General features: G+C 40.0%; 1 protein-coding gene across 3 annotated transcripts in view; it reads left to right on the top strand.

Annotated features, from left to right (window-relative positions):
* Window positions 1–19,625, top strand: part of slk (STE20 like kinase) — a 49,551-nt gene extending 29,926 nt beyond the window's left edge. For 2 of the 3 annotated variants that reach the window (XM_031906450.1, XM_031906449.1), the window contains 9 exons: window positions 2,216–2,339; window positions 3,061–3,240; window positions 6,604–6,696; window positions 11,637–11,766; window positions 12,484–12,608; window positions 12,817–13,005; window positions 13,182–13,307; window positions 14,641–14,754; window positions 16,761–19,625. In XM_031906450.1, coding sequence (XP_031762310.1) covers window positions 2,216–2,339; window positions 3,061–3,240; window positions 6,604–6,696; window positions 11,637–11,766; window positions 12,484–12,608; window positions 12,817–13,005; window positions 13,182–13,307; window positions 14,641–14,754; window positions 16,761–16,907 — 1,228 coding nt within the window. In that variant the 3' untranslated portion in view covers window positions 16,908–19,625. The remainder of the gene's footprint in view (window positions 1–2,215; window positions 2,340–3,060; window positions 3,241–6,603; window positions 6,697–11,636; window positions 11,767–12,483; window positions 12,609–12,816; window positions 13,006–13,181; window positions 13,308–14,640; window positions 14,755–16,760) is intronic. The other variant, XM_031906451.1, reaches the window with a different exon arrangement.
* Window positions 19,626–25,465: the final 5,840 nt, after the last annotated feature.

Raw genomic sequence — 25,465 nt, 5'->3', positions numbered from 1 at the left:
TCGTTTTATTCAGGGGAACTTGCAGATTGATGGTTAGTAAGTTTTTGGTAGTTGCCATGGAGATTTTGGGGAGAAATCTAGGTTTTTTATCTGGTTTTTCCTTGATTTCTGACCAAAGCGCTGACTTCTGCAAGGGACTGCGGCCACAATTTTCCATGTAGAAAGAGAAGAGTGGTGTCTCTGAATAGCTGAAGGTGTGCACTTTTCAGAAATATATAGTTTGTGGGGGTTATTTCACAGGTAGGGGGGGTTAACACTGAAAAACTGCAGGAAGTGCACATAGAGCGCAGCCCCCACATTTTTAGCTGTAATTGCCCTTGTGCATTGCCCCTGCTTTGGAGTGTTTGGTGCCCATGTCTTTATGTGCACCCATACATATGGGGCATCATTTTATTCAGGAGAAGTTTGTCTTTCAAATATGCCTTTGTTAGAAAATTTTTATGAGATTTTTTTTTGTCAAATCCACATTTGATCATGCGTCCAAGTTTACGTTTTAGAAAAAAAAAAAAAATGTCATAAAAAGTTCCAAATTTCACAATGCACTGACAAAAGGTATTTGGCTTTTGAGTGAAAACTACATTGCACCTAGAAACCTGAAGGTCTGTAGTTTCTAAAGATACCAAACATGAGGGGATATTTTAGATTTACATATAAGTTATGCTGCATTAACTGTTACAAGCGCTTTTCTGCTTTGTTCTGGTGTGATATTGTACTAAGTATTGCCTTAGTTTGGGGGTTACTTCTGGACAGGAACTGTGGGGTACCACCACATATTTGGTATCGTTGGAATTGGGAGTATCAGGGCTTTTACAAACAATAAAAAAAAGTGAGTAAAATTAACTTTTCTATGGAAAAAAACCTCAAAATATACAGAAATTTTTCATAATTTTATTTTTTTTTTACATATTTCACCCAAAATACACATCATATCTCCAGAAAAGTTATAAAATTTGGTATGTATGTCGAAGCCCAATTAGTGACGAAAAAAACGATATATAATTTCCCTAGTTTCGTGGAGGTTTTCCTACCAAAAAACATTGTTAAAGTGAATGAGTACAAAATGCTTAAAAAACGTCTGGCACTGGGGGGAACCGAAATGACGAATTCGGCTGGCACTTAAAGGGTTAAAGATTATCATTTTGTTTCTTCTATATGTGATGTAATGGTTTATTGGTGCACTGCCTCTATCTAAGTTGTAAATGAGGAGGTACCGGTATCTTTACCTGTTCTGTCATTGAGCTCCTGGAACACCATCAGCAATCTTTCTGGCCAGTTTTGGCCATTTTGGTGCCTGTGATTTTTTTAAAGCAGAGATTATCCCCCTGGTCTCATTCATAGCACTCACATGCTAACCTGTACGTTGGGCACTGCCTTACTTCTTAGTTTGAATGGGTAACATTATTGACAGTACCTCGTTTTTTTTTCTCTAAACTGATTGATTCACTTAATGTCTAGGTAACATTCTATTTAGCTGCTTAGTCAGGATGTATGGGTAATGTCTTTACTGTAGAGCTGCCTCTCAGTTTTCTGTAACATTTATAGTCATCTTATTGTTGTTATTATTAACATATTTTAAAATGCCAACCTATTGTGCATTGATGTACAGTAGAAGGGTGTTTACAGCAATCATACAGATTACATACATGTACTGACCAATACAGGCAGAAAAGGGGGCCTTTCTCAATAGAGTTTACAGTCTTAAGAAGGAAAGGCTACGTCACTGGGGGTGACAAAATGCTTTTTTTTAACAAAAAAAACAGCTTTTTCACACCGGCCTCGAGATTCAGAAGATATAAGGAAGAGTAACAGTTTCCCTGGGCTGGTGTGATTTTCTCTAACAGGAGTACCGGGGTAAAATTCGGCACTCTGCAGTGATTTTTATCTTTCCTTCTCTTTTAAAGGCAGAAAGAGGAATATAACCTTGTATATACAGGGTAAGATTGGTCAAATATGGCACGCTATGTATTTTTGATCACTCCTATTTGTGGCAGGACCAAAATTCTGATATCCACTGTGGGAAAGGTCTCGGGTGTTCCTGCAGTTTTTGTTACTAGCAGCTCTTTCCATTAATTTCTAAGGGAATCCTCCTGCAGTGGGTAGTGACATTGATTGCCACAACCGTAGAGCCCAAAAAAAAACCCTTGTGTATTGCCTAAAACTTCATTTTTGGAACACAGTACATGTGTAATAATGCTGAGTTGTTTGTTTTATTAAGGCGACAAGAGCTACGTGAATTGCGACTTTTACAGAAAGAGGAGCAGAGAGCACAGCAGCTTCTTAGCAACAAATTACTGCAGCAGAGGGAACAGATATTCAAGCGCTTTGAACAGGAGATGACGGTAGATTACTTCGACAACTTACTTGCATAATAACTTTAGAAGCAAGTTTATGTGGCACCTAAGCATGGCATCACTCTTAGGCGCCATGGATACGCTGTATTGGTGGCCAGGCAACCGGAGGCTATAATTTTTATATGGCATAGAATCATCATTATTGCAAAATAACTACTTTTGTGGGACTCATCATTAATAATGGGGTGACTTTTGATTGCCTTTAAAGTTTTATGTTCTCACAGTAACAGAAACCCAGATTGCCAGCTCTCTAACACATCTTTGGCCAGCTCTCTAAACTTAAACAACACCAGCAGCAGCAATAATGACTTTAGTTAAGCCCAGGGAACATGCTTAATAGCTTAATGCTTCTGCTGTTAAGAAATGTATCAACTAATGTATGAAATGTTAATATTTTAGAGAGTAGGCAAATCCCAACCCACTTAATGATCTGTTCAAGAAAAATAAGGGAGTGGAAATCAGTACTTTAAATCTTAGAAAAGTGGGCAAAAACACAAAAATAAAACATTGGAGAAAAGTAACATAGTAAAGTTTTGCACTTAAACAAGTAATTACATTTTGTTCTGAGCAACCTCATATACTTAAAAGGATTGTTTATAGAGTGTTCACATTGTGATTTTAATTAAAACTTCAAGCTTGAAGTAAAAAGTGAAATGTCCCCCACCTCCTTGCCCCAGAATAAAACCTTCAAACTTTGTTCTCTTTTAAGAGCAAGAAACGTCAGTATGATCAAGATATTGAAAACCTGGAAAAGCAGCAGAAGCAGACCATTGAACGGTTAGAGCAAGAGCATACAACCCGCCTGAGAGATGAAGCCAAGCGTATAAAGGGAGAACAGGATAAGGAATACTCCAAATTTCAAAACGTGTTAAAAAATCGAAAAAAAGAGGTATGGCTTTCACTGGATTTACATTGTTACTTTAGACTCATTTAGGATTTACTTTATACAAGTTTGTATGTTTAAATACATTCTAGAGCTATAAATGAGAAAAAGTTTATTTTGTTGTTGTTTTTTAAACCTATGACCTGAAGTCTCAGAACACTAAAAGTTACATAGGATTCTAAGGACTGTACTTCCAAACATCCAGAAGTTGTGATTTGCCCTTCATGTAGTCTGGTCTGCCAGTTTCCTTCTGAACAGAGTATTTGCATATTGGTCTTTGAAGTTGCATTACCTTTGCTCTCATATGTTCATTACTGCTTTGCTAAACATAAAGACAGGTTTCTTGACTTTCATTTATTGTTTTAAGACTGATAGATAAGAAAATAGTCAGGTTGACACTGCTTAGGACAATGACGCACTCCCACAGCGGCTGTGTTAGATGAGATCTATCGCAGGCGACTAATCGCCTAGTGTATCATTGTCTTTAACATGCAACAAAGGTTGAATTATTCATGACATGCAGTAATACCAGGGGTTAAAAGACGTGTTTAGTGTAAAGGTGGCCATACACGGGACGATTTTAGCGGCCAATATTGGTCCCTTAGACCAATCGACAGCTTATCTGCCCGTGTATTGGCCCTCCACGACATCTGGTCTGAAATCAGCCAGATCTCAATCTGGCAGATTTGATTTTTCCTATACTCTAGGGCCAAACAACTGAATTTACCTGATATGATAGGTGGGCATATTGGGAGAAGATCCACTTGCTTGGCAACCTCACCAAGCAGCAGATCTTACCTTGTATGGCCAGCTTAATGCTTAGCCCCCCAACCCCCAACAAAGAAACATTGTTCAGTGACAATCAGTCATGCAAAGAATTAGCAGAAAGCATTGCCATTAATCCTAAAGTGAGGGCTAGTGTTACTATGCATGCCCTAAGCAATTTTATCCATTGCCATGTTGGTTTTGTGTATGATATATGTCTCCTTCTGGAAGTCACCCTAAATGTTGTGGGCTTTGTTACATTAATTCAAAATTACATTTTATATTTTTTAATTAAAACCCATAGTGGCCAGCTTATTCACTGTTAGCTCTTTACAAGCAATGCTGATGCATTTAAGAACTGACTTTTTTTCCACGCTGGAGCCAAATCTCTTAGGCTTAGAGTTTTTTTAAACTGATCCTTCTGATCTAAATCTAAATAAAACCATTGATGAGTCTGTTGCCAGGTAGTATGAGTGGGACAGTAGCAAGTAAATCTTTTTGGGGCTGTGGCCAAAGGCACATTTGATCACCGCTACTTAAACTGGATCCCAATGGCATGAGTGGGAAATACCTTGTGTGGCACAGCCCATAGAAGGAATAATTCTGTTTTCAGTTTTTAATGGTTGGTTTGCATTAGGTTAATTCCTTAATTTCATGTATACTTGTAATTGGAAAGTTAATTTCTTGTGTATTAATCTTTTTTTTGTTTTCACTTTTACTTCCCCACACATATTGTGAGCTATTTTCATTTAATGGTGATTGGATCTTAAGAATGCTGGTGGTATAGTTTGCTTTATAAATCTTTGTCTACCTCTTACATGGTGTGAGGGGTACAGGTGGTGGGATTCCCTTCTTCTTGGTTTTAGCTTAACAGCTATGCATTCTCTGTACTTTTTGTTTATCTCAGACCCTTTTTTTTCTAGACACCATTCAAAGTGGTTGGTTTGTTAAAGGAACATTAAACCTAAAATATGGATTGTTTTGGATAAACAAGCCTCTGGTAACATTCACAAATGTGTTTTAACTATTTAACCATTGATGCCGCCATTAGTCCTACTTACATCAGATTTCCTGCCTACCTTAATGATGGCACCAGATACATTAATATCAATATGGCTGCCCCTCTATATATAGATATTACAGGTATAGGAGCTGTTATCTAGAAACCTGTTATCCAGAAAACTCAGAATTCCAGAAAGGCCATCTCTCATAGACTTTTTTTTTTTTTTTTTACCAAGCACAACAGATTTTTTGGCGCATGTTATTTTCACCGTTTCATGAATATTTCGACAGTTCTCAAACTTTAACGTTTCGTGAATTTTTTCAACAAAACGGGACAGATTTGCCCATTACTAATAGACTCCATTTAAATCAAATTATTAACATTTTCAAAAATGTTTTCCTATTTCTCTGTAGTATTAAAACAGTACCCTGCGCTTGATCCCAACTAAGATATAATTAATCCTTATTGGAGGCAAGACTTAAGTTTTTGTTAGATCCGGATTACAGAAAGATCCCCTTATCCGGAAAACCCCAGGTCCAAAACATTCTGGATAACAGGTCCTATACCTGTAGTATAAAAGTAATGGAGCACTCATGGGGGAAAAAAAAGTAAAGGTTGTGAATGTTATTTATGTTGAAGTTGTATTTTAGGTTTACTGGTTTTGTAATCAAGAGCAGTCTAATCATGTAATAATGTTATCAGCCTGTCTACATATATGGTTATATTTGTAAGTAGGGAACAAGACAAAATTAAAGCCATCCAGCAGATTTCAGTAAAACCCCCAGTGTTCCCTGTAACAAGACAATGGTGGGAGTTTTAGTGAATGGCAGTTGGATGCGTATTGGTTTGATAGGCTGCTCTAGAGCTCTGCATTCAACATTCTATTGCCATCCTTGCTGTTAGGAGATCCTTCATTGCCTGCACCACATACACTGCTGCCTGCTGCATACCGTTTAAACATTACTAAAAACATCTCTCAGTATGTTCTTTGGCTTGCCATACCATATTCAGATCGGAATATCATTCCACATGCTATATACTATATCACTGGCCTTCCACACTTATTAGTTAAAATGTACTGTAGAAGTCATGGATACCCTGTATATTATATCCTTATAAACAATGCTCCGTGATGTTACTTATGTCATGTGGCCCATCAAAACTTCTGTATTATAGGAAATTTACCCCCCAACTATAATATAAGGATATTAGAAATTTCCCTCCAGAGTTTGTAACTCCAAAAAAGCACTTGGTTCACGGCCTTATTTAATGGATCACATCAGAATTACGTTATTCCCCTATAGAATCAAATTTTTTAAAATATACTTTGCATTAGTGGATTAAAGTTAAATACAAAGTACATTTTCCTTTAAATCTAGGGCCTCATGGTACATGGAATGAGGAATGGTGTATGGAATGCTTCAAAAACAGACAAAAGCCTCGGCTTCTCTATCCATTCTCATGACTAAACATAAAGACGCACCCTGCAGACATCTATCATGTGGTGGTGTTGGTTACTGTAGCGCACTGGCTTCCTATAAGCACTTTCCTTAGTAGAGAGCAGGTTTTGTTTCCCCACCTTCTGCATGCTTACACTGTAGGTCATTAATGAAGTGGAAAAAGCGGCTAAAGAGCTGAGAAAGGAGCTCATGAAACGCAAGAAAGAGGAGCTAGCACAAAGCCAGCACGCTCAGGTAACGGCAGTCGCTTGGTGCTCTTAAGCGTAGAGAACTAGAGAAGCTGTCTCTCTCTCTTCCCTAATTTTCTTGAGCACCTGAAAAACTGCCTGTCAACTAACATGTAATGTCCATCTAAACCTAGAGTAGATTGCAGCTCACCTAACTTCATTTGCCATCAGCTACTTTCATTAACCGCTTTGCAGTCGATATTTTTTTGCTTAATCGTAATTTTAGATCTCTTCTGTTAGTCTGTACAATCTGAATTTACAGTTTATAATAAATTGTTGGTGTTTTGGGGAAGATGGAGGTAAGTAACATTTTTAGAAGAAGAACTTTGGAAAGTTCCTGTAAGATGGTAGGCTTGTGGTGAGTATGTTTTGCTAAACAATATCGATGTTAAAGTAATGTCTTCCTTTTGTTTGAACTTGAGAATATAAAACTCTAATATATGGGTAGTAGTGGGAGTTACTCACAGTGGGCTTCAGTTCTTACAGTACCCTGCACACATCTGTGATTCTTCTGTACAGTCGCAGGGCACTCTTGGAATTATGGTCTTGGCTAGAGGGGCACTCGGTACTGCTATATTGTACCCATAGTAATAACCAGCAGCGCAGGAAAGAGCAAAGTTCAGATGGTGCTTTCAGTAAAAATTATAACTGAAAAATCATTTTAAAAAAATTCTGGGTTTACAAAGTTGTTTATTGGTGGCCATTCCGAATGAATGGAAGAGGCATGTAGCACTAAGCCCCCAACTCACTGTATAAACACAGTATCAAGCATGGTGCCATTCTATCTAGATAGAAGTATTGATGGTCCCTGTAAGTTTGCATTAAAGGACATATAAATTCTTTTTTACTGGGAGAGGTGCCAAAATGTTAATTTACACAAGGGGTGCCTGGGACACTGGTAAAAAGGTAAGTCAAATTCTGGTGTGTCGTTTGGGAAATGTATTTCACTGTGGGGGCTGACATTTTCCACCTTCCAGTGAAATAGACTTTATATGTCCCTTTAAAGGGAAACGAAAGGTAAAGTCACTTGGGGGTGCCAAAATGTTAGGCACCCCCAAGTGACTTTAACCGCTTACCTCGTACCCCGGGCTGGTGCCCCTGTTGGGAGAAAACAGCACCAGCCCGGGGCACCTGGAGCGCAGCGCTTCCGTGTTCTGGCTTCCTCTTCCTGAATGCCAGCGGTGGGCGCATGCGCAGTAGAGTGAAAAGCCGACTTTAATGTTTAAGTTCGGCTTTTCTCTCTACTGCGCATGCGCGCGCAGCGAAACAAGAGGAAGGAAGCGCCTGCAGCTACCCCGGGCTGGTGCTGTTCCCTCCTCACAGGGGCACCAGCCCGGGGTAAAAGGTAGGTGGTCAAAGTCACTTGGGGGTGCCTAACATTTTGGCACCCCCAAGTGACTTTGACTTTCTTTTCCCTTTAAAGGACAAGGAAAAGCTTTATAACTGGAGGGAGGAAGTTTGTGATGGAAACCCGACAATTATTAAAATATTATCCTTGTGTCTTATTGCACTTTAAACAAAAATCTTCGGTTCAGGGTGTAGTTGTTAAGAAGAACAGACAGTCCTGTGCTCCTTGGTGGATTGGGCAGCCAATTAGGAAATATGTGCATGCATGATAATTAAACAATGTTTCTTGTACAAAACCATTTAGATTTTGCCTCTGATGTCGGGGCTTTATTGTATTCTGATCCACAGGGTGTTGCCCAAGTTATGATTCAGTCTTTTCACTTGTCATCATATACACTATTCAACGCTCAAATGCAGGATGTAAGTCTGTGATGGAGTTGTGTTTGTGTATTTTGACTATCATGTATCCAATCCAAAGCAGTCTCATGTGCTAAGCACTTGTGCGTGTGTGTTTCTTTTGTTCTCTTGGTGCTTTATTTCTGTCTTTACTTTTGGAGTCTATTCATTGGAAAAGTGGTCTCTTGGAGCTCTAGTTGCATTAGTGCATAGATACCAAAGATACCAAAGATACCAAAGATATTCATAGCAGAATGTCTGTATTATCTGCATGAAATGCCCATTATTTAATATTGATAACAAAGAGATATAAGGGCTGTTTTCTGTGTAATAATGGCTCTTGATCTTGCAAAAGCCTCATAGCCTCCAGGAAAACCACAACTATACAGATGGGCTTAATAATTTGGCTGCAGCTAAACGGAGGGTTCTGGCTGATATACCAGCTGGTTCAGGTTGATCTGGCAGAACATTTTACTCAATCCACCCCCTGCAGTAATCGCTATATCTTCCATAAGTATTGATGGTACACATGGGCTGATCTGGACTTTGGATGCAGATACAGATCAGGTGTGGGTCAACTAAATGAGAACCACAAGTATCTCTAGCTCTTGTATGAAGTTGTTGGATCAGCATGCACACTCCTTATGAACATACAGGGTGGGCAAGGAAAACTCAGGACTGCCCATACCTAAATCAAACCAAGACCCTATGCAGACCTGTTTGGAGATTAATGTACTGATGCAGTCCTCATCCAGTGGCACTTCCTAACCAATATCTAGCCAAGTTTTGGACAAATAGTCAGGCAGGCTATTGCACTTACCCAACTCATGGCTACTATTAGGACTAAACAGGCTGCTATGAGTGTTTTGTTTATTATATCCTTAATGGGTCTGCACAGTCTCTGATAACTCACTAGGGATGCCCCAGTGAGGAATTTAACCTAAGGGATCAGTCAGCAAAAAATGGCTGCAGAACAGCGATTTTAAAAAAGAACCAAAGCTTGTGAGAGAAATTGGCTTATTAGGCAACGCAAACCATCTTTCCCAGGAATACCTTCTGCATAATATAGCCGTGCTGTGTGTGTGGGGGAGGATTTCAATGGGAGGCAGCTATTGTGGCTTTTAAAGCCTATATTTAAACTGAATTAAAAATCCTTTGAATAGACGTCCTGCTAAGGAATGCCATTTTTATTCACTCATGTTCTTTTCAGTGCTCCATTTAGTTCCCCTCTTGTGTAAATGGCAGCAGCATGCTTGTGTTCCTGCCGTGTAAACATAGGGTGTCAGCGCTCATTTTATTGTCACATTTGCATCAGGCGCTGCTATTAATTCATTTTGACAATGGAAAAAATCCTGCAGCACCTATTCACATTCATTTATAATCCGTGATCTACAAGATATGCCCGGGGACAGCATACAGTAGCAAAGCAATTGGCACAGGGTATTTTGTGTTTATGCCAGGGATGAGTAACTGGCAGCCTTTGAAATATAAACTCCCAGCAACCCTAAAAAGCTATAAAGGGATCCTGCCAACTGGGCTGTAGGTTGTGCACCTTTGCTGACCACAATATCCGAAAAGCTTTATTACGTTGTATTACTTATCTTTCTGTTTAGGCCCTCTCCTATTCCTATCCCAGTCTCTCTTTCAAACCATTGCCTGGTTGCTAGGATAACCAAGACCATAGCAAACAGATAGCTACTGAAATTTCAAACTGGCAAGTGACTGAACAAAATCGTGTATTATTTAAAACCCCCATAAAAATGAATATCATTGTCTGCATCATACTAAAAAAATGAAAAGGGACCTATTGCATAAAAATTTGTTGGATGGGGGATACAATAGTGAAAATAGTTGAAAAATGCACCCCGCCCCCCCCAAGCCAAGTACTGTGGCACCTTGCACCGGGTTCATACTCCAGGTATGAGCAATCATTTTGTGGGACACGGCGCACATTGAGCTTAGTGTCCCTGTGACTCACTCCCTGAGTATCTGGGTGCTGCTTGGTATGTTCATGTGTGTCAGCAGTTCCTAAGTCGCACACACGTGCACATACTGGGTGGCTCCCCTGGGCACTGGGACCCTAATGTGTTTGTGTGTGCGCCCCAGCATGGCTGGCCATGTTGGCAGTATGAACCAGGCCACCAAAGTGCTCAGTTGGGGATCATATTTTGCAACTGACCCTGTTTCCCCCACCCAGGCACCAGGTGCAATACGCCTATGAAAGTAACTCTACACATAGACATATATCAGATAGACACTTATTGATATCCATAGCGTGTTAGTATATAGGATAAAGACCCAGGCAGGGAAAGGTTTAGGTGTAGTGCACTGTTTTTAGGAAATAAAACTTTCTCTGTACAGGAATGGGACCTGGGTTCTTTTGGATAAGGGATCTTTCCTTATTTTAAATTTCCATACCTTATGTTCGCTAAGAAAAAATCAATTAACCATTAAATAAACCCGATCGGATTGTTTTTCCTCTAACAAGGATTCATTATATCTTAGTTGGGATCAAGTACAAGGTACTGTTTTATTACTTCAGAGAGAAAGGAAATCATTGCTTAATTAAAATGGGGTTTATGGGTGGTGGCCTTCCTATAATTCAGAGCTTTCGGGATTACAGGTTTCTGGATAATGGATCCCATACCTGTACCATTTTATAAATGGTGGTTTGTCCTTGTTAGCAGCTATAATACTCTATTCTTAGTGCCTAGAAGCACACAATATTCATCTCTCTCTCTACTGGAGTGCATGTTTCTTGTGTTGTATCTTTAAACCCAACTTTCCATCTTGTAAAGGTTTAATTAGAAGTTACTTTTGTTGTTTTGCGTGTGTGTTTGTGTGATGTGTTAATTATGTATCTCAAATCCAGGCTTGAGTTTAGTAGAGCGGAAGAACTAAGAAGTTCGTTAGCCTAAGGCAGTAGAATAATAGAAACACTTAACTGTGGAAAACTCGTTATTAAGGCGGGAGATCGAAAGAAATGAAAAGCTACACTGGGTTATATAAAAATAAATTGCAAATAAATCCTATAGTGAGTTTGTTTTTTTTTTTTTAACCCAATTTTAGAATTTTATTTTACATGCGTCTACTTTTTAGACAATATTGTTATTTTCTATACAGAGAAGCCCTTTTCCTCAGCCTTTTGCATAGGATTTTGTCCGTTTCCACTGATTGTGTTAGTAATGTTTTCTTCTCTAATAGGAGCAAGAGTTTGTACAAAAGCAACAGCAGGAGCTGGATGGTTCTTTGAAGAAGATAATCCATCAGCAAAAGACTGAGCTTGCCAACATTGAGAGAGATTGCTTAAATCACAAGCAGCAACTCATGAGAGGTACAATTAACAAAAGAAGGAATGCTAATGACACAGGCCTTTCTTCCAGCTCCATCTCCTCTTTCCTGTGCGCTAACATTAATGGGGCAGTAAGTGAAACAATTCTCTGTAGGCACCTCACTGATGATTAGCAACTGTTGCAGAACATCAGTTGGTCATGGTTGTCTTCTAATCACAGAAGGGGCAAGATGCCCTACTGTGGCCAGTGATGCCATTAGCCAGGCATATTAAATAAGGGGAACAGTATGAAAGTCATAATATAAAACCTCCAAAATAGGTTTTTATATACAGTACATATCATGCCATATATTGCACTCATACTAATATATGCCAATTATACGTACACCCTGTGATGATTATGTGTTAGCCTCCCCTGGCCCCCATGTGGCTTTATGGCTAAGGGGCTTGCTAAGCAAGAAAGCCACAAGAATGGCCAAACTGTTTTTGTTAGCATGTATTGTACAGAAACAATATAATACAAATACTTGCGTTTGGAAGTTCAATAAAGGATCAATATTTTTCAATATCTTCCCCTTCCAAAAGTTAATTCTTAGGTCGGTGGGCTCTATGCTCCCTTCATATATGTTTAAAGTAAACTGCTCTTTATCCCTACTTATTGTGACACAGAAGGATCACACTATTTACAGTTCATATCTTGGCATTCTGCAGCCCATTTCCATTCCCTTGAAAAAAATTTCTTTTGTTTATTAACATCAGCACGTGAAGCTGCCATCTGGGAGCTGGAAGAACGCCACCTACAGGAGAAGCACCAGTTATTGAAGCAGCAGCTGAAGGACCAGTACTTCATGCAAAGGCACCAGTTACTGAAGAGACATGAGAAGGTTCGTGAATGTCATGTAATGCCACAGAAAGGTCTGCATCAATAGACCAACAAAGTTTTGTTTTCATTTTTGTTTGATTATTTGTAAGGGGTGGTTCTGATAATTATTCTCAATTAACAGTTTGCCTTAATGAAATGTCAATTCCATCCATTTAAATACACTAGCCTTCTGCCTAATTATTAAATGTACTTCTTTGTGTATATTCTAGGAAATGGAGCAGATGCAAAGGTATAATCAGCGACTGATAGAAGAACTGAAGAACAGACAAACTCAGGAGCGGGCCCGATTACCTAAAATTCAGCGCAGCGATGCAAAAACCCGTATGGCCATGTTTAAGAAAAGCTTAAGGATTAATTCCTCTGGCTCACCAGAACAGGACAGAGAGAAAATTAAACAGGTGAAATTATCTAACAAATATTCTGTTAGAAGTTGTTCTGGTATAGTCAGGTGTGACTTGAAGGGACGCTATCGTTTAGATAACATGCATCATAAATTTAAGTGGCAAAAAAAAAAAAATCCAGAAGAATTCGAAATATCCTTACAGGTATCTAACAACAGTCTTTTTATTTGCAGTTTGGCCTTCAAGAGGATAAAAGACAGAAGAATGAAAGGTTAGCTCAGCATCAAAAGCATGAAAACCAGATGCGGGACTTGCAGCTTCAGTGCGATGCCAATGTCCGAGAACTTCAGCAGTTGCAGGTTGGTTAATGCTGTTAGAGCATGTGATAGATATCTTTAAAGGCTAAGTCAAATAAACAATTATTCGGGGTGCTTTTCTATGCACTTTTCCAATTTATATTAGTATTTTTTTTAGTTTGATACCTTTTATTGGCTAACTGAGTAAGTAGAAATTACACGCTTTTGAGCTGATAGTATTACATCTCTTCTTTGGGCTTAAAGATGTCTTTAGACAATAAAAGGTATCACCTAACCTTACAATTTTTGACCAATATAATGAATTCTGTATTGACAGCATCATTTGCTGAAAGGAGAGAAATGTTCAGAAGAAAAACAGAGAACTCTTCTGGTGTTGCTCTGCTAAGGAAAGACATGAAAAAGCCCATCTGACCTTTCTGACCTCTTTCCTGAGCAGAGCAACATCATAAAAGATTTCTGTTTACCTACTGAATTTTAACATCTCTGACTGTACAGTTACAGGAACTGGCCAATCGACAGCAACATTTTAAATAACTCTGAAATTAATCAAAATGAAATACTGTAAACTGCAAAAGTGCGTACATTTTATTTTAAGGTTTACATATCTCTTAAACAACACCCCCCCAAAAAAAAGTTGCAGTGATCGGGCTTGATTGAATTATAACAGAGATTGTATTAGTAATGCCTGACCACGCCAGGTGTCCAGGGATCTTCAGCACCACCACCAAGTGATTGCTAGTGGATGTGCTGGGTTACTCTTCTTTTATTATCACTTGTACCATTTGTTATGTCATTCCAGTTAGTTATCTAGAGATTGGCTCTTTAAAAGAGAATTCCAACCAAAAACTGTTCTTGCAAGAAATATAATTCAAAGCAAGAGTTTTTGGGTAGAGGTTCCTACCAGCTTGGATTTAATATGTGCTGGGAAATAGGTTCTATTATCTAGAATGCTTGGGATCTGGAGTTTTCTGGATAAGGGATCTTCCCATAATTTAGATCTCCATACAGTCTGCTTAAAATCCGTTAAACATGAAACTAAATAAACCGTATAGGACAGTTTTGCCTCCTGTATGGAGCCATGCAGCTTAGGCACCATCAAGTGCAAGGTACAGTTTTATTATTATGGAAAAAAAAAAAATCATTTTTAAAATTTTTAATTATTTGATTAAAATGAAGTCTATGAGAGATGGCCTTCTCGTAATGCTGAGCTTTCTGGATTATGGATCCCATGCCTGTATTATAGTAGAGCAGGAATTCTGTTTCCAGCATTATGAGGTTTGTGCCTCTTTTTTTGTTAATAAAGCCTAGTCTCTCTGAAATGTCTTGATGATGATAACCACGTTCCTACAAATAACATAATGCTTTGTTTTTACAGAATGAAAAATGTCATTTGTTAATTGAGCATGAAACCCAAAAACTGAAAGAATTAGATGAAGAGCATGCTGTGGAGCTGAAGGAGTGGAGAGAGAAACTGAGGCCACGTAAAAAGGTATAGTGCACCTTAAAGGATAAGTAAGCCTTTTATAAAAAAAATAAAACAAAGAACCAACCCTAAAAGACTTAACAGTCCCCAGAATAACACACCTTTCTCCCAGCGCTCAATCTCACGTAGATTCTGTATCTCAAGAAGCTGAACTTTAGCTCCCTAGTCTAGCATGAAGATCCACCCCCTTTTCTATGCTGAGACCGCCTTCTCTTGCTGTGAAGATGGCCAAAGCTGCCTGTGATACAGAATCTACAGGAGACTGAATGCAGAGAGAAAGGAATGTTATTCTGGCGGCTGCATAGAGTAATTTTAGATAGAGGAAAAAGCGGTGTGTAGTATTCTGCTGCTTGAAACTCCTCATTGACTCCCCCCATCTGACAATTCTCAGCTAACCAAACCAGATGTCAACTTTGTTGTTCATCTTTACACTCAATTTCCTTTCCCCATTCCTTAATGCAGTACACATGATGATTTTTTTTATTGCCATGGCTAATTTGAACAAGGGATCCCTTTGAACTCACGCAAATCCAACATTCCACCTCATAGTGAAGGTTTGTTATGTCCATCTTAACCGAGCAGGGACTTAAGTCAGTCCTGCTTGCATACCAGTCACTGCTGATCAGGTGCTTGTTGTAGAGGAACTTGTGATAAATAGCATGAGTACTGAAACCTCTACAAAATATTTGGCGCTTACCTATCTTTAAAGAAATAAACAAAATGTGACTTTCAGTTTGCAAGGGCTTTAAAGTAACATGACAGTTTAAGGGTTTGAATTTGGTTTGGCCATACAAAAACCGTGTCAGTAACTGGAAAACTCCTGGTGGGCCCTCGTGCTTCTAACCATTTGACCAATTTCATTGTCAATACCTATTGCTGTTAGGAATAAAAAGAGGCAAAATAGATGGATGGATAAATTAAAAGTATTTAAAGAAAAGAGACGAAGAATTAAGAGTAAGAAGGAAAAATAGTTTGAAGGGCCTATGGGTTAAGGTTTTCTGGTTGGCCCCTGGTATACCATTCAAGAGCTTGATACTTAAAGAGCTGTGTTGTTCTATGGAACAGAAATACCTGAAAATGAGAGAACCAGGCTGGCACTACAAAAAGTGGACCAATCTGTCAACAAGTGGTGCAATTAAAACATATTAATATTTTTATTCAGAGAAAAAGCATCTCAAACATAAACAGCCTGACGCATTTCGTGCCAAAAATGGGCACTTAATCATAGGCTAAAGAGTCTTAAAACAGTATTTAAAGCTAAAACAACCAGCTTAGCTTTAAATACTGGTGTTTCAAAAGACTTATTAGCCTATTATTAAGTGCCCATTTCTGGCACACAACGTGTTTGAGATGCTTTTTCTTTGAATAAAAAAATGAATATGTTTAAATTGCACCTCTTGTTGACTGATTGGTCTATTTCTTCTAGTGCCAGCCTGGTTTTCTCATTTTGAGGTATTTTTGTTTTGAGTTTTCCTGGAGTTTGGGCACCTGGACCCTTTATACTAAGGGTTGAACATTCCCTTAAACTAGTTCATCCAGATTTTTTTCTTCATTTTGTTCTGTGGAAGCCTGTACTGTTCTAGTCAGTGCTGTCCAACTGATTACATCTAATGAACTGATTATTTCTCATATAGCATGTCCCATGGTCGAATTACATTAAAATAATGTCACACAGTGAAGTTTATGGAGCCTTTGAGCAGACTTTGGGGGCCTTAAGAATCCTTTAGAGAGCCACATCTATCCTACAGGCCTCTAGTTGGGAGTCCTGATCTAGAAATTTCCATCTGTGATAACTTTCCTCATAATGGCTGACTGTAGCAAGTAACTTATATGTATCGTGCCTTGACTGTAGGTATGCCTTACCTGGTTCAGGTCTGTCTTGAGATGGAGTCATGTGTAGGTTTGCTGAGACATTACAGATGGGCCCCTGGAGTGATTGTGATGTGGAAAGAGACCTCTGCAGAATTACAGGCAAATTTAACTATGTTTTTTATATTTTGTTTGTGATTTAGGCACTGGAAGAAGAGTTTGCTAGAAAACTGCAGGAGCAAGAAGTCTTTTTTAAAATGAGCGGAGAATCCGAATGCCTTAACCCTACAACACAAAGCCGCATCTCAAAGTTTTATCCTATTCCCAGCATGCACTCCACCAGCTCCTAACTGCTGAGTTTGACAGCTCTAGGTTTTAATATACTTTATCTCAAAGATATACCACTTTTGCAGCATTTTAGAAAAGCATGAATAGTTTTAAATTTTTTTTTTTTTTGGTAAGGTCAATTTTGAGACTTTTTTTTTTCTTTTTTAATTTTTTTGTATTGTTAAAAGCTAAATGGATTGGGTTTTTTTGTAGTATATTCTGTAAACTGAAATTCCCAAAACAATATAAATATATATGTCTATAACCTCTGAGTTTTTGATAATCCTAAAAAATCTGGCCTGTTTCTGTAATGTTTGGAATGAGACAGCTCTTTTTGATACCACGTTAATCAGCAAGAAGTCTTGGAATTTCATACAACTCCATATCTTGAAAAGGCATTGCACTGCATGAAAATATATACTGTCATCGGTGGCTTTTTTGGACCGTGGTTAGTAAATGTAAGCCCTTGTTTTACCATTAGATAAGGTTATCTGCCATACATACTGCTGACCATGTCCCTGGTCCATGGATCATGTGTAGTTCTGGTTATTACTGTTGAGTAGCCAATAGGGATCACTTCTAGTCTTCTATAGGTGGCACTTCCTGTTCTCAGTCAGTGCTCTTTGGTTTGGGAATATGGTTTTGGGAACATGGTGCTTTCCATCACTTGTAATGGGAAGTAACCCTTTGCAGTCCATTGCCTGTAGATTGCTGCCGGTACAGATGACCAGAAATATGTGTTATAATCCTAACAGCATTAGGCAGAATATGCACAAGCTGGTAATGTTCTTGAGCAAACTGAGCAACATGTACCCATGCGTACGGCTTGAATAGGATTGTGCATAGTCTGATGAGACATGTTGGCAACCCATTTGGCTGCTTATCCTTATTGGCCATATGGCTGGTTATATAATTTGAGCAACTTCCTAACAGTTGAATCAGCCATTGTACAGACCAGTATGGCTAACCCTGTGTGCAACCCCTTTGGGCAGATGTGTATGCCTTGCACTCCAGACTGACATAGAGATCCATGTGACAGTCAAAATTCAAGGTTAATGCCCATTAAGTGCATAGTGGGAAGACTGGAAGTTGAATTCTGATGATGCAGCAAATAATATATCACCATTGGAAACCTATTTTCATATTTTCTGCTGCTCCGGTGCTTTTATTTTGCCTTTGAACGCACAAAGACTTTCACCAGTGTTTGTACCCCGTGCATCTCTTCCCCTTCTACCAACTCCAGCCCATCAACTAAACTTGCCTTCTGCTGCCACCATAGTTTTCTTTTAGGTTTAATTATTTGCACTAAAAGGTTTAAATAAAATGCACACTAAAATACATGTTACTTTTGGATTAAAGGTGACGGTTACCCCCTGCACTCCAGCTGTGCCAGGACTCCCAGCATCCTCTGTGGTGCCTGCTAGTTTATGCTTCGTTACTGTATTTTTTTAAAAGTTGCAGTGAGTGAAACGGTTAAACCCCATATACTGTATACACGTTCATCGATGATCTCTGTTGTGGCTGCCATGAGTATTTTATTTTCCTGAAGAAATATCTCTTCATATCAAATAGTAAGCTGTTATTTTGTGCTGTTCTTTCTCTTTCTGATTTGCTGCCTTGGGAATGCGAGGGAACGTACTTTCCCTTTATTGCAGTCTCTATTTGTGTTACTGTATGTGCTGCATGTACAGTATAGCTTGTATCTTACATATTTCGCATTCAGCGGCATCAACAGACATATGGTAGATCTGATAGAATGTTGCATCAAGAAGAAATAAAATGAAGTTTGCACCTTTTTTTAACCAGCAAAATGTTGTTTTATCCAGACAGTATTACTGGCATTCTTTGTGTCTAAAGAAATGTATTTTTTGCCTTTTTTACATTTTTAAAATAACTGCAGTTCTAGCAGCAGAGAGATGGGTTTGCAGTTCTGACAGTGAGAAAACAGTCCCATACAGAATCGAATAGTTGTTAGTTAGTGTACTCCCCTCACTATGAAATAAGTGGGATCTTCCATCGAACCCCATGATATATATGTATGCAAATAATATTTGCATTGGTAACGCATAGCACCAAGCAAAAGGCAATATTTACTTGTCATCTTCAGAATTTTGATTGGTTGTTATGGGTTACACATAATGCATTACCCCTTTTTTTTTTTTTTTTTTTTTTTTTTTTTTAATTTCTCCAGCGCTTTGTTAAAGTTGTTATATTAATACAGTCTCCCCCCACCCCAGATGTCCTTGTCTGTATTCTCCATTCTCTCAAATAAACTCCTATATTTTTTCCCTTAGAATTCCCTAATTTATTTAAATGGTTAACAACTGAAATGTGCAGTTGTGGGTCCTGGGCCGGATTTAGGGCAAAGCCACTTGGTTATTGGTCCTCATTGGCCAGAACATGTCACCGGTCTAAGTAGAAATGACATGTCATCATTGCATTCTGTAGCAGTTATTGCATCAAGGGATGGCTGACCTGTGGCCTCCAACTGCAACTACCAGCAGCCCACCAGCAGCTGGAGGATCACTAGATGGTTGGGTATCGCTGATTTACATTTTAGAGTTTTTATTTCTTGAATTAGGGCCCCAGCATTCCTTTTTTTGACCAGGACTCCTCTAATACCGTCCCTGCTCAATACCTTTCTCAAAGTGTCAAAAAAGCACAACCTGTTTGTAAAAACACTCCATGGCTTTCTGTAAAGTTCATAATTTTAATGTAAATAAACCATTCTATTATCATAAGTTCTTGTCTGTATTGTATCACTGTGTAATGGCAATTAATGCAGGTACTTCCATACGCTGTGGCATGGGGGGGGGGGGGGCAAAACAACTCCTCTTACCTTAGCACTGGTTGAAAGAATTCTATTTATGCCAAGTTCCACATGTTTCCTTAAGCTTTGATATTCCACATACATTGAACCAGTCTGTATTCATTTACAATAGAAAGTTGCATAAAGAATGGGCTATAGCAGGGCTATTACGTACAAGGCTTTAATGCTGAATTATTAGTGAATTCAAAGCTAATCCTTTCAGACTCTGGTTTCTGAAGCTGCCATTATTTCTTGTACCTTTGGGAGGTGAGAATCACATAATGATCCCAAACACAAGGACAATGTAACAGTGGAATGACTGAAGTTAAATATCGAACCACTAGACTCCACTACTCTGCATAACATGGTGCGAGTCTCTGGAATAATTGGTCAAAATAACCCCTAAACAGAGAGTGCAAAGAATAAGTTGGAGTGACTGATGTGAGACATAAAAATATACATTTCCTTGTTGCAAATTGTCTTCTGTGCCTGATACAAATCCACTTCAGCAACTGACATGGCCCTACACTGGTTATCTCCTGTCAGGAGTGGGAGAGGTCACCTATTTTCCATGTGGGCTATCAGATCACACCCTCCCCCTCTATATTGAGCGTCCGTTTTTTCTCTTAAGACCTGCTTCTAATGGAAGATTCCATCCTAAGTGGCTCCAGATTCCTGATGTGTGTGAGCAAATGATCAGAGTCATGGAATACTGAAGACTCCCAATCCACTCTGAATGTGTGGGAGGCATCTAAAGCCTTTTTGAGGGGGTCATGAACAGCTTTTCCAACATAGGAAACCACTAAAGCAAAAAACTGAGGTGGAAAGTTTGCTGGGGGCACCTTTTTCCAGAACATCAATCTAGTTTGCAGTGGTTAGAGCTCTGTGGTGGTTGCTCTGGATATTGTGTATGTGTTTGAGGACCTGTGGGCAGAATCTGCGCCTGGGCATTGGTACAAAGCAAGAGTGCTCAGCCTTCCCCGTCTTTCTGCTAGCTATAACCTCTTTGGCAACTTTAATAGGTACAAAGTGCGGCACTTTGGTGGGGAGGATGAGCTGATATCTCTGCATGCAGAAGGTGTGCTTGTATACCTGCCAGATGAGTAGTGGTCTGTTTTGCACACTTTTCAAGATAGTCCAGACATCTCACTGAAGGTCAACTAAGGATAAAAAATAATACTGTAGACCAGTGCTGTCCAACTGGCAGCCCGCGACCCCCCTCTGTGTGGCCCCCCACCTGTCAGGCTGCTTTGATGGCTTACCTTTGTGTAAGCTTTAAATGGTATCAGTACTGGCCCCCTGCATGGTTAACACCTCAGATTCAGGCTGTAAACCCTCTGTATTGTTTAAATATGTAATCCCCTGTGTTGTTCACACCTTTTAATCCTTTCGTTGTTCATCCCCTGCAGTGTTCACACCTCAGGCTCAGGCTGTAATCACCCCCATTGTTCCACTGTTCACACCTTAGGAGCAGTAGAAACCCACAAATAATCCCTGCACACTATAAAAAGAACATATACTGAGGTGGTACTGCAATTAAAAAGTTTTTTAATATATAGTTATTGTGCAGACTGTAGGAGCAGTGGCAGCATTGTGTCACTGTATGCTGCCTGTGTGTGCCATACTCTGCCTACCCTATGCTGCCTGTGTGTGCCATACACACAGGCAGGGTAGGGAAGGCAGAGTATCGCACACAGGCAGGGTAGGGAAGGCAGAGTATGGCACACACAGGCAGGGTAGGGAAGGAAGAGTATGGCAAACACAGGCAGGGTAGGGAAGGCAGAGTATGGCAAACACAGGCAGGGTAGGGAAGGCAGAGTATGGCAGGTTTTTGCTGTACTACAACCATTAATATGGCTATGGTCATGCGATAACATGGGTGTGGTTTCTAGTGGGTGTGGTTTTAAAAAGGGGAGTGGTCAAAACTAGTTTCCATTATCGGCCCTCCACCACTGAGCCCGGTGCCACAGAAGTTGGACAGCACTGAGTGTAGACAAAGCTTTGCCCACGAGCAGTGGCTCACACAGGGCTGATAACATTGCTAGTTCCCCTCCTGCCCAGTATCTCACTAACTCCATGCTCTCTCCCTTTACAATATATGGGACAACACAACCATGAATTACCATCAAGAAGTTTACTGCTTCCAAATTCTGGGGGAAGGCTTGGTGTTTCTGCACTTTTAACTTTAATAAGTGACCTTGCAGCTGGTATGCATTTTCTACACGGCTAATATCAGTGCCCTCTGCTGTTTGGTCTTTGTGAGGGTCAGACAGGGCTTTAAAATAAGGCCTGTACAGTACAGGAGGCTTTTACATAGGAAAACTCCCAAAACACAGACCCCAAAAGAAACAGGGCTTGCTGGAAAGCAGGGTTTTGGTATATCTGGGTGTAGGTGGGTTTAATGGGGAGCAAGGGTTACATTTCTTTGATTTAAAAAATTAGGAATGCCACATGGTTGCCGGGAAACCCATGTGTAATAAAAGGCACTAAGTTTGCCCGGTAGCAGTAACTCATAGCAACCAATAAGATGTTTGCTTTTATACAGGTGACCAGTAAATTCTACCTGCTGATTGGTTCCTAGGGGTTACTGCTCCTGGGCAAAGTTAGTGTCATTTAATACATAACCCCAAAGAGAAGTCCTTTCCCAGCTTTGTGAAGCCAAGTCAGTGTGAGTGAGGTAGGTTTATATACATAGGCAGCCCAGTTAGGGCATTTATACACTGCTGTTTGTACCTGTCATCCTGCCCAGTGGAGTTTTTGTGGGAATGCAGGAGTTAACTGTTACTCTTCCTGTGCATTGGAACCCACAAAAATCCACAGGAACACAATTACAAATGTTACTAAACTGAAAGTTGGAACAAGTTATTAGAAAATCTCAAAAATGGGAAACTGCATTTTGTCAGATACAATAAAGAGTTGCTAAGGAGTTGCCATAGACGGCTGCTCTGTATAAGCCGGTGGCCTTTCTGATCACACAAGCCTTTAAAATAAACACTCTCCATAATCAGTACATAAATAAATATTGCAAAGGGAAAAAAAGCATTTAAAAGAAGCATTGTAAGTGATCTAATTTCACTAAATGAATAATGGATGAGGGACTAGGAAGAAAGGATTACATGGCATCTGATACACTGTGTGAGACCCAGCTATAAATGAATTATTCATCCTTTAAACTTTCCCTGACCAGAGACCCATGGCACAGAATAATCAGCCTAGAAATGATTTGCTACCAGACATCCATAATTTAGAAGTCTACTAAATAATCATTTAAACCCAATAGGATTGTTTTGATACCAATACCAATATAACAAACTGCATCTGAATCGAGGGTAAAGGGTGAAGGCACACACGGAGCTACTAGTAGCAGCTACTTGTCACGGCTGCTAAAACAGACAATGCTGATCATTTACCGATAATTGTCTCTACGTGTGTTTTAGCAGAGGCAATTCTCAGTATTGTCTATAGCAGGGTATTTTTTGGTGTTTAATAACCATGACAAGTAGCTGCTACTAAGTAGCTCCGTGTGTCTTCGCCCTTGGGGAGCAGTGCAACAGACACAGAGGTTTTAGGTGACTACAGTGGGCTGAGTATATGTGGAGCTATCTTCAGTACAATTCTGCATCCAAGAATTAGGGCTCTGGCACACGGGGAGATTAGTCACCTGCGACAAATCTCCCTGTTTGCGGGCGACTAATCTCCCCGAGTTGCCATCAGTTGCCATCCCACCGGCGAACATGTAAGTCGCCGGTGGGATGGCACGCACGGCGACGCGATTTCTGCAAATTTCTGAAAATGCCTCGTGAGGCAACTTTGGCAATTTGCCGAAATCGCCTGCGCAGCATGTACCATCCCACCGGCGACTTACATGTTTACCAGTGGGATGGTAGTTCGGGGAGATTAGTCGCCCGTGACAAGGGAGATTTGTCGCAGGCGACTAATCTCCCCGTGTGCCAGAGCCCTTAAAGCCAACTGAAGGAGATTCTTATCTCAGGTAGTAAAAGTACAGGCAAGAAAATTGCGATCAGAGAAGGGTTTGTTGGGAGGCAGCTGCCCAAGTGGCTAAACAAATTGTATTATAAACCAGACAGCATATGGGCACACCAGAACCAGGAAACTAGGTACAAGGAAGTATTATAAGTATAAGTATTGTTGTGTGAAATGCTGCATGGACTTTCGTGCCTTAGGTGCACCTACAGTAAATGAAAGATACCTATGAGTAAGTGCAGTTTACTTCCTGTTTCCTGTGTGCGCCATTTTTGTGTTGCTTCTCAAGGACTCCTTCCCTTAAAGCAGGGGTCCCCAACCTTTTTTACCTGTGAGCTACACTTAAAGGGAAAAGAAAGTCAAAGTCACTTGGGGGTGCCAAAATGTTAGGCACCCCCAAGTGACTTTGACCACCTACCTTTTACCCCGGGCTGGTGCCCCTGTGAGGAGGGAACAGCACCAGCCCGGGGTAGCTGCCGGCGCTTCCTTCCTCTTGTTTCGCTGCGCGCGCATGCGCAGTAGAGAGAAAAGCCGAACTTAAAGTCGGCTTTTCACTCTACTGCGCATGCGCCCACCGCTGGCATTCAGGAAGAGGAAGCCAGAACACGGAAGCGCTGCGCTCCAGGTGCCCCGGGCTGGTGCTGTTTTCTCCCAACAGGGGCACCAGCCCGGGGTACGAGGTAAGCGGTTAAAGTCACTTGGGGGTGCCTAACATTTTGGCACCCCCAAGTGACTTTACCTTTCGTTTCCCTTTAAATGTAAAAGGGTTGGAGAGCAACACAAACATAAAAAAAGTTCCTCGGGGGCCAAATAAGGGCCATTATTGTTTAATTGGTAGTCTCTATATGGACTGGCAGCCTACAGGAGGCTCCGTAAAAAAGCACAATTGGAAAAAATTTGGTCGTACGAAAATATTGTGGTTGCGATCTGAAAGTCATGAAATTTTTGTATCCAAACGATCGTAAACGGCACCAAAACCTTTCTGGCTTTGAAAAAAAATGTTTGATGTTGGAAGCCTTCCCATAGGACTCAATGGCACTCTACAGACCCAACCTGGCGAAAAGATAGGCACGATACCAAAGCTTGAATGGATAACAACATTTTTGTAGTCGTTGCGAAAAGTATGACTTTTCCGTGGAATAACGAACGTACCGTGAAAAAATCGTGAAATTGTAACAAAATTATGGTGGATATTACGAAATGTTCTATAAGTTAAAAAAAATACGAATTTTTCTCAATCGTGGTCAATCGTGCTGATGAATGGGCCCCTAAGAGTTTAGAAGGCGATGAATATGGCTAGAAATGGAATGTTATATACTAAACTTACTAGTTACTACCAGCAAAGTAGCACACCATCTTGGATCTTATTAGGCAATCTGGGGGTCAGTGACACTGCACATGCTCAGTGTGCTCTAGGCTGCTTTTAAGAAACTCACCTTAGGGGTCTTTGAAACTCATCAAGCAGAAAATGAGGTTACTATGGGTCTGAAGATGGGGAGTTACAGGGGCATCTTAAGAGGCACAGATCTTCCCTGCTAAAGGACCGTGGTGTAGTAAAGAATTCCAAAACATAATTTACAAATCTGCCCTATGGCGTTCTGCTTTGCAACTTGGAACAGATTCAGTTCCAATATTTTTTAGCTTAATGAGGCTTCAGTGTGAGCGTGATGCTTCACCATGGCATTAGATGCACAAGATCATTTCATTGGTTGCATGAACGTCTTCACCAAGGTCAAGGTAGATTTGTAGTCTCACAATTATACTTTAAAAAGTGTTTGAAACGAAACA

Source organism: Xenopus tropicalis, chromosome 7, assembly GCF_000004195.4.
Source record: "Xenopus tropicalis strain Nigerian chromosome 7, UCB_Xtro_10.0, whole genome shotgun sequence".
NCBI classification, from domain to species: Eukaryota; Metazoa; Chordata; class Amphibia; order Anura; family Pipidae; genus Xenopus; species Xenopus tropicalis.
This window is presented reverse-complemented; position numbering and strand designations above follow the sequence as displayed.